This window comes from Xenopus laevis, chromosome 6L (assembly GCF_017654675.1).
Source record: "Xenopus laevis strain J_2021 chromosome 6L, Xenopus_laevis_v10.1, whole genome shotgun sequence".
Lineage (NCBI taxonomy): Eukaryota > Metazoa > Chordata > Amphibia > Anura > Pipidae > Xenopus > Xenopus laevis.
Genome location: NC_054381.1, coordinates 154,029,581 through 154,042,873, shown reverse-complemented (window position 1 = coordinate 154,042,873; position 13,293 = coordinate 154,029,581). Strand labels below are relative to the sequence as shown.

Below are 13,293 nucleotides of genomic sequence, written 5' to 3'. Positions count from 1 at the left end.
AGATATAATTAATCCTTATTGGAAGCAAAACCAGCCTATTGGGTTTATTTAACGTTTACATGAATTTCTAGTAGACTTAAGGTATGAAGATCCAAATTATGGAAAGATCCCTTATCCGGAAAACCCCAGTTCCCGAGCATCCTGTATAACAGGTCCCATACCTGTACTAATTAACACCTGAAAAAATAACATGAAAAAGTGAAACTGAGTGGCGAGATTTCCTTTAAAAAAAAAAAATAAAAAAAAATTGGCAAATTGGATATCCAATTGAAAATGCTGTTTGACGAGTACCATTGTTTATGCAGTACTTTCCTGGCCTCCATTATGATCAGATTGTTATCTGGGGAAGGTGAAACAATCGGATTAACCCAACTGTCCAAAGAATGAATTGGGTATGTGGGTCTCCAAACTGGGCAAATATCCAGATATATGGAAAATGGGTGGATTTTCCAGCGTATACCCAACTTAAAGGATCAATAAAAACCAAAAATTAAAGTGTTTAAAAGTAATACAAATATAATGTAGTTTTGCCCTGCACTGGTAAAACTGGTGTGTTTGCTTCAGAAACACTACTATAGTTCATATAAACAAGCTGTGTAGCAATGGGGGCAGAGGGGGCAGCCATTCAAGCACAGGAAACACAGTAGATTACAGATAAGTACTACTATAGTTTATATAAACAAGCTGCTGTGTAGCAATGGGGCAGCCATTCAAGCACAGGATACACAGTAGATAACAGATAAGTACTACTATAGTTTATATAAACAAGCTGCTGTGTAGCCATGGGGGCAGCCATTCAAAGGAAAAAAAGCTCAGGTTAAACAGCAGATAGCAGATAAGCTCTGTAGAACATAATGGTGTTATCCGTTATCCACTATTTAACCTGTGCCATAGACTTTTTTTAAATTTCCGGCATTTCTACACAGCAGCTTGTTTATATGAACTATAGTAGTGTTTCTGAAGCAATCACATCAGTGCATTGATGATATTTTCATCAATGATGATATTTTCAATACACTCATTTTTTGGTGTTACTGTTCCTTTAACTCATGCTAATCATCTCCTGAATATGGACTCGGCACGTGAACTGAACAGGGCGATGGGAATTCTACTTACCAATGGATCCTTTAGCCGCAATAGCTACAGCTTCCAGAAGGACCTGGACAATACCAGCTCTGATTCGGGGGGAGTCCTTCTTATGTAAATCCAGGTGAACAAGGATCTGTTGGATCACATGATGGGAGTACTGAGCCTAAAACAAAGAGAGGATTAAAATACAATGTGATTTGATATATGCAAATGTGCCATGAAATATTTTTCTCATATAAACAACACAGATATGGGCAGAGTTGGAGCTGTGTGTATTTTATACCATAAATAACAGATATTTCACTAGCCCCAGCCCCATAAGGAATGGCAGAAGGAGACACATTTCAGATTATCTCTCCTTTAGCCAACTGTGCACCAATAACTGCTGGCTTAATAGCCCAGATCATTTGTGAGAGATCTATCCCAAGGGCAGACAGTCTGCTCGGCTATTAAATCCCATCGGCACATGATGTAGTGGCTTCTGAAACATTGGGAAAGGAACCAAATGGATCAATCGCACGGTTAAACTTTAATAATAGGAATGTTCATGCCGACTCCTTCTATAAACATCATATTGGCACTTATTACACTATATAAAGATTTGCAAGATTTTTTTTGTTATATATGTGGCTAATTTATTTGCTTAATTTCAGTTGTAGGAATCAAACAGCTGTAAGGCAGTATTTAGTAAACTGCAAGTGTTATTTTATTAGCAATGTGAGTACACTACATGTTTAGGCCCGTTTAACCCAAATAATCCGAATTTTAAAAAATGATTTCCTTTTTCTGTGTAATAATAAAACAGTAGCTTGTACTTGATCCCAACTAAGATATAATTAATCCTTATTGGAAGCAAAACCAGCCTATTGGGCTTATTTAATGTTTATATGATTTTTTAGTAGACTCACGTATGAAGATCCAAAATACAGAAAGATCAGTTATCCGGAAAACCTCAGGACCCAAGTATTCTGCATAACAGGTCCCATATCTGTATAAAGGTTTTGAAAACCTTATACAGAAACGGTTTATCCAGAAGGTTCCATTCTCCCAAAGAGTCCATTATATGGCTTTTCATTTGGAGGGGTTGAACTTTTTTCAACCCAATTTAACTGTGTAACTATATAGTGAATAAAGTACCCCCTCTTGTAAAATATAAGGATATTATAAGTTACTGTGGAGTTTAAAAGTACGAGGCGGAAGGCTGAGTGTTTTTATACAGGTCATGGAACTCCGAGGTTACTTCTAATATCCTCATATTTTACAACAGGGGGTACTTTATTTATTATAATACACACGTTTCAGTGAGTCATGTGACAGAAATGACATCACTACTCACCATTTATAAGGATTTAATTTACAGGATATTCATGGCTTTTGTGTGGGGGGGTGTGTGTGTGTGTGTGTATATATATATATTGTGAATAAAGTACCCCCTCTTGTAAAATATAAGGATATTATAAGTTACTGTGGAGTTTAAGAGTAGGAGGTGGAAGGCAGTGTTTTTATACAGGTCATGGAACTCTAAGGTGACTTCTAATATCCTCATATTTTGGTGTAATTTATTATAATACAAAAGTTTTAGTGAGTCATGTGACAGAAATGACATCAAGCGCCAATTATAAGGATGCACCGAATCCAGGATTCCGTTTGGGATTCAGCCTTTTTTAGCAGGATTTGGATTCGGCCGAATCCTTCTGCCCGTCTGAACCGAATCCTAATTTGTATATGCAAATTAGGGGTGGGGAAGGAAATGGCGTGACAAAACAAGGAAGTAATAAAGGTTTTCCTCTTCCCACCCCTAATTTGCATATGCAAATTAGGATTCAGATTCAGTAGTCGGCCAAATCTTTCGCAATGGATTCGGGGGTTCGGCTGAATCCAAAATAGTGAATTCGGTGCATCCCTAGCCAATTATAACCGATAACATCACTAAGCACCGTTTATAAGGATTTCATTTATACAATATTCATGGCTCTTGTGTATTATAAGCATATAACTCAATTTTTTAATAAAGATTTCCTTCTTCGTAATAATAAAACAGTACACTGTACTTGATCCCAGCTAAGCTACATGAATGCATTTTGGTGGCAAAACAATCCTGCTGGGTTTGTTAAGGGATATTTACATAAGTGGCAACTCATTTTTTCCTCCATATACACTTTGATTGCTCTAAATAACACAAGATCATAAATGGACACTATATAAACCCCAGGAATTAAAAATACATGAATATCCCCATTGCCTAGCAATGTGCTGTCCAGTCATCCAACAGGAACCTGGAAACTTAGAATAGAAATCACTGGCACAAACTTTCTTAGCTGGTTGTGTAGATTCTCATTGGCAGATAATGGGTTAAACACGCCATATTTGGCAACTTCCTCCCCAAACTTGCTGTGTATTACACCACTAATGCTATATGCACTGCTACGCCCCAAGGCTCCTTCTCGTTGTGGAACAAACGAATAAACATTTCACTGACCTGAATCGAGTACATGATGATTTTGAAGCAGGATACAGCAAATTCATTTGATTCCCACAGTTTGTGATGGTCCAAATGGCTGAAAATCAAAGACAAACGGTGAAATTCTCTGTATTATCCCTCTCTGTGCCCAAGGCATCAGTACATAGAAAGCAACAAAAATAACCCAGCTGGCAAGTTAAAAAAAAAAGTTTTTTTTCCCTACAATTTTCACTGGGGGTTCTCCTTTAAGTTAACTTTTAGTATGTTATAGACCGGACAGTTCTAAGCAACTTTTCAATTGGTCTTCATTATTCATTTTCAATAGTTATTTAATTAGTTGCCTTCTTCTTCTGACACTTAGGGGAAGATTTATCATGGGTCAAATTAAAATTAGAATTTTTCAAATAGTATTTTTGGTCAAAACTCACATATTGGGAATAATCCAAACTCAATTCGAAATTTGAGATCTATCCAACTTTTACCCTGGAAACAAATCCAATTTGAGTATTTGCCACCTAAAAACTGCAGAGTTCACAAAAAAGTCAATGGCAGAGGTTCAGTGACCAATTTGAAGATGTTAATAGCCTTCCTGATTAGGGTCACCACCTTCTTTAGTGCCGAACTCTGGGCAGGGGGGCGGGGCCATGACATAATAGGGGACAGGATGTGATGTAAGGGGTGGGTCCATGACAAGGGGTTGTGTCACTGCATCAGGGGGCGGGGCTATGATATGGCGATCGACGATTTGTCGATCACCACGTCAATCTTAGGAAATCCTACCCGTTTTTCCTTATTTAGAAAACGGGGCAGGCAATTTTGACCAGGGCAGCCCTTCAAAAAAACCGGGCTGTCCAGGTCAAAACCGGACAGGTGGCAAACCTATTCCTGATAGTCGAGTTTTTTTGGAGAAAAAACTCGAATCGAGTCTAATTTGATTCAAGTATTTGAGTCGGTAAAATTCCTTCGCGTTCTAGACGTTCTAATTTTTTCTTAACCGACCATTAGAATTTTGAATATATTCCAATTTATTAGGGTAAAAAAAAATGCACATGAATTCGAAATTTGACCTTTGATAAATGGGCCTCTTACTGGCTTTCAAATAGGGGCCACTGACCCCCATCTAAAAAATAACTGCACTGTAAGGCTACACATTTAGGGGCAGATTTTTCAAGGGTCAAACAGTAAATTTGAATTTGAATTTTCGAGTGTCAGATTACACATTTGAATTTTAATCCACCTATTCAAATGTATATTTGAATGTGAGATTTATCACACCTCGACCATTGGAATAATCTCCACCTAAAACCGGCCGAGTCCATATAGAAGTAAACGGCAGAGGTTCGTTGAGTCATTTGGAGATGTTAATAGCCTTCCTGACATTCTAGGTTTTTTTTTTTGGAGAAAAATCCAAATCAAATAGCGATTCAAATTTTTGGGTCGGAAACAACTGGATCGATACTTAACCTCCCAGTCGAATGGTGAGTATATTCAAATTAAAAAAAATTCACATGAATTCGAAATTCGCCCTTTGATAAATGGGCCTCCCCTTGTTATTGATACTTTTATTACTTGTTTGTTTTTTTTAGATGGGGTCAGTGACCACTCACTTGAAAACTGGAAAGATTCAGAAGAAAAAGGCAAATAATTTATAAAAACTATAAACAATAAATTGTGGAGACCAATTGAAATGTGGTTTAGAATTAGCCATTCTATAACATACTAAAAGTTAGCTTAAAGGTGAACTTCCCCTTTAATTCAGTGAGATAAATAAACACGTCAAATTAATTTAAATCTTAGCTATTTTACTGCTATGGCAAATCATTAATTACGCTACTCAGGGTCTAAAAACTTCCAGTGAAGGAAAACGGCATTGTACTTTTTTTTTTTTTTTATTAAAAGCAGCATATAATTATACAGGTATGGGACCTGTTACCCAGAATGTTCAGGGCCTGTTTCTGATAAGGGATTTTTCCATAATTTGGATCTTCTTACCTTGTCTACTAGAAAATCATGTAAACATTAAATAAACACAATAGGTTTTGCAATAAGGATTAATTATATCCTAGTAATTTGCATACGGCGCCAAATTCAAATTTCAATGGAGGAATACGTAGAATCACTACAAATGCCTGGGAAACCTTCAAAACATCAAATAAAATTTTTTTTTTGCCCTACACATGTGCCCACTGTATAGTTAAGTTGCCATGAGTCAGGAAATGTAGGGGGCAAGGAGGGGAGCCCCAAAAAAAATTTCGATCTTTTTCAGCCTATCACCCATAATATAGAAAAAACGCCAGCGTTTTTTGGGACTTAGAAAAAATTTGACCTTTTTTTGAAGCAATCCCTATCTACTCTATTGCGCTTCGCCTGGTCTGAGGTGTTGAAGGAAGTCTAGCGTAAAAGGTAGCGTTCAGAACACTGCGCATGTTAGTGAATTTGCGTAGTTACGTCCGTAGCGAAAATTCGCCAGGCGTAAGGGTGCAAAGTAAGACTAGCGAATTTACGCCAGCATTCGTTAGTGAATTTGTGAAGTAACGAAAATACCCAACGCTAGCGAATTGACGCTAGCGTTAGGCGCTTCGGCGCTTAGTGAATTTGGGTCTACGAGAGATGAACTTTCCAGAATTCTGAGCTTTCTGGATAACAGGTTTCCGGATAACTGATCCTTTAGTGAGACTTAGCTTTGGGGGGATATGTTTTTTTCTGTTAGCCTTTAAGCATAAAAAAAAGAAAAAAACAATCCCAATGGCTTAGACCGAAAATCTTTGAACCAGATTCAGTGTATCATTGAACATACATGATTGTGATGCTCAGTCTGCTCCTGTATGCAAAAATTAAAGTAACTCATGAGATGAACTAAAAAAAAATCAATTTGGAAGAAAAAAAATAAATAAATCAAGCTGAAGAAATACATTTTTTTTCATGGAGTTCTGGTCAAATATCCCTAGAGAGAAATGTCACAATATATTAACCATTATATGAAGCGCCATCTAAGTGTTATCAAAGCAAGAGCGGATGCACAAAATATTGCATTCAGGGGAACATTAGAACATGAAGGCCTGAGCATTGGGCAGAAGCAGTGACTGTTTGTTGACTCCCCCGATTGTCAAGATGTATCAAGGTAACGCAGCAATATGGAGCAGAGTAAACACACACTTAAAGGAGAACTAAACCCTAAAAATAAATATGGCTAAAATGCCATATTTATATACTGAACTTATTGCACGAGGCTAAAGTTTGAGCTTATCAATAGCAGCAATGATCCAGGACTTCAAACTTGTCACAGGGGGTCACCATCTTGGAAAGTGTCTGTGACACTCACATGCTCAGTGGGCTCTGATTGGCTGTTGAGAAGCTAAGCTTAGGGCTCGTCACTAATTATCCAGCAGAAAATGAGCTTCCCTGGCTGTAATATAAGCTGATGCTACAGGTTTGCTGATTATTCAATTCTGATGCTAATTGCACTGGTTTCTGTGCTGCCATGTAGTAATTATCTGTATTAATCACTAATCAGCCTTATATTGTGACATTTCTATTCTATGTGTACTGTATATTGTGAGTGGGTCCCTAAGCTCAGTAAGTGACAGCAGCACAGAGCATGTGCAGTGAATCAGCAGAAAAGAAGATGGGGAGCTACTGGGGCATCTTTGGAGACACAGATCTTTACTGCTAAAGGGCTGTGGTTGCCTTGGGCTGGTACAGAAGCACAAAACATCATGTACAACATTTCTAGCTACTTCTTTAGTTTAACTTTCCTTGTCCTTTAAGGGGTTAATTATCAAAGTCCGAATTTATCTCAATATTTTCTGCTACAAACTCCGATCAAATCCGCTCGGGTTTTTTACGCTTATTTATTATTACATTTTCCTGAAAATTTGCTTTGCCGGAACAAAAATCAGTTTTTCACCAATTTTTCATCCAAATTTCACGATTTTCTAGAAATTTTCATCCGAAAACTTCGGGGTATTGCACGAAACCCAGTGCACATCAAAAAAGATCATTGGGACTTCTCCCATTGACTTATATGCAACCTCGACAGGTCTGAGATGCCGGATTTTCTGATTCTGACTTTTCCATCCTCAGGGTTTAATAAATTCTGGAAAATTTTGCATTCTGAGTTTAGTAAATAACCCCTGTGGAGCAAGGTTCTCTTTTACAACACAAGACACACACGTGCCGTTGCAACATTTATTTTCCATGGAAAAAAGATGTTACAAAGAGGAGGGAATGGCGGGACGTACACATTTATTATTATGTGCGAGCCAATAATCTACAGTTTTCTCCATAAGTAAGACCTGGGGTTTTCTGCATAGACGATCCTGCCATACTTTGGATCTTCATACCTTAAGTCTACTAGAAAATCATGTAAACATTAAATAAACCCAATAAGGCTGGCTTTGCTTCCAATAAGGATTCATTATATCTTAGTTGGGATCAAGTACAAGGTATGGGGACCTGTTATCCAGAATGCTTGAGACCTGAGATTTTCTGGATAAGGGATCTTGCCATAAATTGGATCCTTAAGTCTACTAGAAAATCATATAAACATTAAATAAACCCAATAGGCTGGTTTTGCCTCCAATAAGGATTAATTATATCTTAGTTGGGATCAAGTACAAGTTACTGTTTTATTATTACACAGAAAAAAGAAAACCTTTTTAAAAATGTTGGATTCATTGAATAAAATTGAGTCTATGCGAGACAGCCTTTCTGTAATTGGGAGCTTTCTGGATAACGTGTCCGGATAACGGATCCCATACCTGTTTAGTAGAAGATAATGTAACACATAAACCGTAAGGCTATTAGAAGTCACCTCTGACTGCTTTGATTTTTTATATGATCCTGGAACTCACTGCTGATGTCTAAAATCCTTATGAATTAAAGTAAGGGGTGCGTTATCCCTTCTAACGTATGCCACCCTTCATTCATTTGCTTTTCACACATGAGATACTCTTTCAAATTGCCTCACATTATTCCTTCAACAAGAGTCTTCTCTTTAATTAGTTCTCTTATTTAATTAGTGGAAGAAACATTATTTTATTGTGGGAATGGCTGACGCAGAAAAAAGCGTGTGTTCTATGAGCGGAGTCTTTAATGAAGCAACTGTGCGGTTTCTGTTCTCTTCCACTGTTCACTAGCCTTATTCATGTCCTTATAGCCAATTAGTACACATCCCTGTTTCCTTGGCTGCTGTCTCCCAGTCTATTAATAGTAGGTTTGCTTCGTAGAAAAATGTTTTCCTCAAACTGAGGTTTTTTATATGCATTTAAGGGCAGATTTAACTTTTCAACTGAAAATTGGAATGTTCTATTTTTTTTTATGTTCTCAAGAGCTAGTATCTATCTATCTGAAGGGAAAGTGGTGGGCTACTAAGTAGGAAGGCAGGCTGCTAGACTACATAAAATTGCAGAATTATAGTGATATTGAGACAGTTCAGGTTTTCACAGAAATGAGTAAGTATCACTTTACCTTGCCTATGCCCAGTGATCCATCTACCTTTTACTAAACTGTGCAACTTGACTGTTCAGCCATGGCTGAAGTAACAGCAAAGTAGGAAGGGGACAAAGACTCAACATGTCTTTTCCCCATCTATAGGTTATGATAGGCTTGGGAAAAACAAAATTTTCAGACAGTTCACCACAAATAAAGACTTTTTTCCTAATTACTTTCTATTTTCAATGTGTGACGTTTTTCTAATATTGAAGCGTAAAGTCTAATTTTTCACCTTCTAAAGCAGCTCTGGTGGGGTGAATAGAAACCGGTACACCCGGTTCCTACTATAGTTCACCAACATATGGACAGGTTAATGGGATCCGAATGAACCAGAACTGGAGCAGCGTGGGCCTGTCTCGGGGGTCTTAGAATGGAAGTTCCAATAAGGCAGGAACTGATGTGAAAGGACCGAGTGCTGCAGGTTAATACTAACAATGAACATGCAGCATTATATTAATACCCCACAACTAATAGAAACAAGGCAAGGAGTGGGGACCATAGCCGCACACACAGAGCTATCACTGCACAGGGATAGAGGCCGTCTCTTATCAAAGTGATACGGAAATGTTTAAAATGAATTTGCTTTACCCCATGTTTCCCCTGTGGACTCTGGTTACAAGCTTGTTATACCATTACTTGCAGTACTGTAGAACCATTTGTATAACATCCTGGTTCTCTTTCTATCTTTCTGACCGCTTCTTCTCAGTTACTTTTGCAAACAAATCCTCTCCTCCTGTTCATTTAATGGGGGGTGCCTCAGAGTTCTGTACTTGTTCTCTGTTGTTCTCCTTGTACATTCTCTCTCTCTTTAGGAGACCTTACATCTTCTTTTGGCCTTAAATATCACCTCTATGCCGATGACATTCAGATATATTTAGACACTCCCTCACAAACCTCTGACGTTCAAACCCAGATTGCAGACTGCCTAGTAGCTATCTCTTCCTGGATGAACCAACGTCACCTCAAGCTCAACTTGGCCAAGACTGAGCTCATGGTTTTTCCACCCAAACCGAGCCCTTCTCTTCCTTTCACTATTACTATTGATGGCATGACTATTAACCCGGTTAACTCAGCACACTGCTTAGGGGTCATCTTTGACCAGTCACTCTCCTTCTCTAATCATATTAATAATACTGCCAAAAAATGGCGTTTCTTCCTCCACAATATAACCAAGATATGCCCGTTTCTTTCACAAACAACAGCCAAAACACTAATCCATGCCCTTATCCGATCATGTTTAGACTATTGCAATCTCCTCTCTAACTGGTCTTCCTGACTCCCATCTCTCTCCCCTCCAATCAATCTTAAACTCTGCTACCAGGATCCTTCTGCTCTCTCCTAAAAGGGAACCTGCTCAACCCCAACTAAAATCCTTAGCGTGGCTGCCTGTTAAGCAAAGGATAACATATAAAACCCTTCTACTAACATTCAAAGCCCTTCACTCCTCTGCTCCTCACTACATTTCTTCTATTGTCTCACTATACGTTCCTGGTCTTCTTCTCCGCTCCTCTCAGAGTCACCTTCTCTTCACACCATCCACATCCACTGCCACCTCTCCTCTCAAACCCTTCTATCTTGCTGCTCCTTCCCTCTGGAATTCCATCCCTGAAATCCTCCGTAAGGAATCCTCTCTTAATCTCAATCTCAAAACTAAGAGCCTACCTTTTGGACCACTAGAACATTAGCCTAGTCCTGTCCCTACTGACTATGCCTTACCTTGTGCACTTTTTTATCTCCAATTTGTACCTGTATGTTAGCCTCCCATCCACTTAGACTGTAAGCTCAATGGGACAGGGACCTCCTTCCCTCTCTTATATGTCTCTTACAATAGGGTACTTAAGCTCTTTGTCCTGATAGGATTCTGTATGTATTTACTTATACGTATGTATTTACTTATACGTATATATATATATATATATATATATATATATATATATATATATATATATATATATATATATATATATATATATTGTACTTTTATGCACTGTACAGCACTGCAGCTCCTTAACAGCACTTTACAAATAAAGTTATACATACATACGAAAGTAATGAAACTTGCAGGTACGTGAGATGTTACAGCTAATATATTGAAGACAGAATGAATATGATCTTGAGATTACCACTAGTATTACGCATTGTAAGTCTGTATACTAGATCAAGTGCAAAGAAATAAGAGTGAGATATTGTTAGTTGGATGTCAGAGAGACAGTAAATAAGCCACTTACGCAAAGACCGGCTTAACCGCGTTGTTCATGTTCCCATACGTCGCCCTTCCCAGAAGTTCTCTGAAACAGTTTTCAGCCAGAATGCCTGGATTCTCTTCTTTATCACCAGTGGTTGGAGATGCTGGAGGGCCAGTTCGACTAGAAGAAAAGAAGATTTTTTGTTTAAAGGGATACAGTCATGGGAAAAAATGAATCAAAAACAAATCAGTTAATAGTGCTGCACCAGCACAATTCTGCACTGAAATCCATTTCTAAAAGAGCAAACAGAATTTTTTTATATTTAATTTTAAAATCTGACATGGGGCTAGACATATTGTCAGTTTCCCAGCTCCCCCAGTCATGTGACTTGTGCTCTGATAAACTTCAGTCACTCTTTACTGCTGTACTGCAAATTGGAGTGATATCACCCCCTCCCTTTCCTCCCCCCCAGCAGCCTAACAAAAGAACAATGGGAAGGTAACCAGATAGCAGCTCCCTAACACAAGATAGAGTAGAGTGAATTATTTGAAGTATAATTTACAAATAAAAAGAACATCATCATGACAATATCCCTTTAAGGCAACTGGCTAATACACATTATATTTCACATTTAGGGGCAAATTTAGTAAGGGTCGAAAAGTAAATTAGAATTTTAGATTTTTTTTTTGGTGTCAAAATTCACACACTCGAAATTTAATCCCCCAATTTGAATGTAAATTAGAATGCGAGATTTATCACACCTCGATCCTGGAATATTTGCCACCTAAAACCTTCCCGAATTCACATACAAGTCAATGGCAGAGGACAGATGAGCCATTTGAAGATGTTAATAGGCTTCCTGACATTCAAGTCTTTTTGGGGGATAATTCAACTCGAATTTTGTTTGTATTCAAATCCAACTTAAAGGGATACTGTCATGGGGAAAAAATTTTTTTTCAAAATGAAACAGTTAATAGTGCTGCTCCAGCAGAATTCTGCACTGAAATACATTTCTCAAAAGAGCAAACTGATTTTTTATATTCAATTTTGAAATCTGACATGGGGCTAGACATATTGTCAATTTCCCAGCTGCCCCAAGTCATGTGACTTGTGCTCTGATAAACTTCAATCACTCTTTACTGCAAGTTGGAGTGATATCACCCCCTCCCTTTCCCCCCCCCCCAGCAGCCAAACAAAAGAACAATGGGAAGGTAACCAGATAGCAGCTCCCTAACACAAGATAACAGCTGCCTGGTAGATCTAAGAACAACACTCAATAGTAAAAACCCATGTCCCACTGAGACACATTCAGTTACATTGAGAAGGAAAAACAGCAGCCTGCCAGATTTCTCTCCTAAAGTGCAGGCACAAGTCACATGACCAGGGGCAGCTGGGAAATTGACAAAATGTCTAGCCCCATGTCAGATTTCAAAATTGAATATAAAAAAATCTGTTTGCTCTTTTGAGAAATGGATTTCAGTGCAGAATTCTGCTGGAGCAGCACTATTAACTGATTCATTTTGAAAAAAAAAATTTTCCCATGACAGTATCCCTTTAAATCAAATTTTCGGGTCATTCCCATTCGACTGAATTTTAGACGATCACATTTTTTCATAAATAACCTCCCAGTTGAATTGTGAGTACATTCAAATTTATTTGAGTAAAAAAAAATTCACATACATTTGAAAGTCAATAAATCTGCCCATTAATTCTATGTTCTAATGTTCATGTACATATTTTAGAATGCATATTCAGCCCTACAACATAAGAGAATACTGTGTTTTGTGAAAATTAAGATTCCTTTCATTAATATTACTAAATGAATGTAATATTAGTAAGATACACAGCATATTGTTTCCATGGAATAGCATTTCTCTGCAAATCTGTAGTGTTACATAAGGATATGTACCCACAGGCCTTCACATGCATTGCCATGGCGCTATACACATAAATGCACTGCAAGTCATGCGAGTTTAAATGCCTATAGACAGGCAGCCTATGATTGGACGGTACCAGTTAAAGAGGAATGGTCACGAAAAATTCAACTGTACAGCACATTTTAAA

The 13,293-nt window shown here is 37.9% G+C and overlaps 1 protein-coding gene across 1 annotated transcript in view; it reads right to left on the bottom strand.

The window, feature by feature from the left end:
* Positions 1 to 13,293, bottom strand: part of efr3a.L (EFR3 homolog A L homeolog) — a 120,938-nt gene that overhangs the window by 50,879 nt on the left and 56,766 nt on the right. The window contains 3 exon segments of the mRNA NM_001094422.1: positions 1,117 to 1,252; positions 3,569 to 3,647; positions 11,272 to 11,409. Of these exon segments, the coding sequence (NP_001087891.1) occupies positions 1,117 to 1,252; positions 3,569 to 3,647; positions 11,272 to 11,409 (353 nt within the window).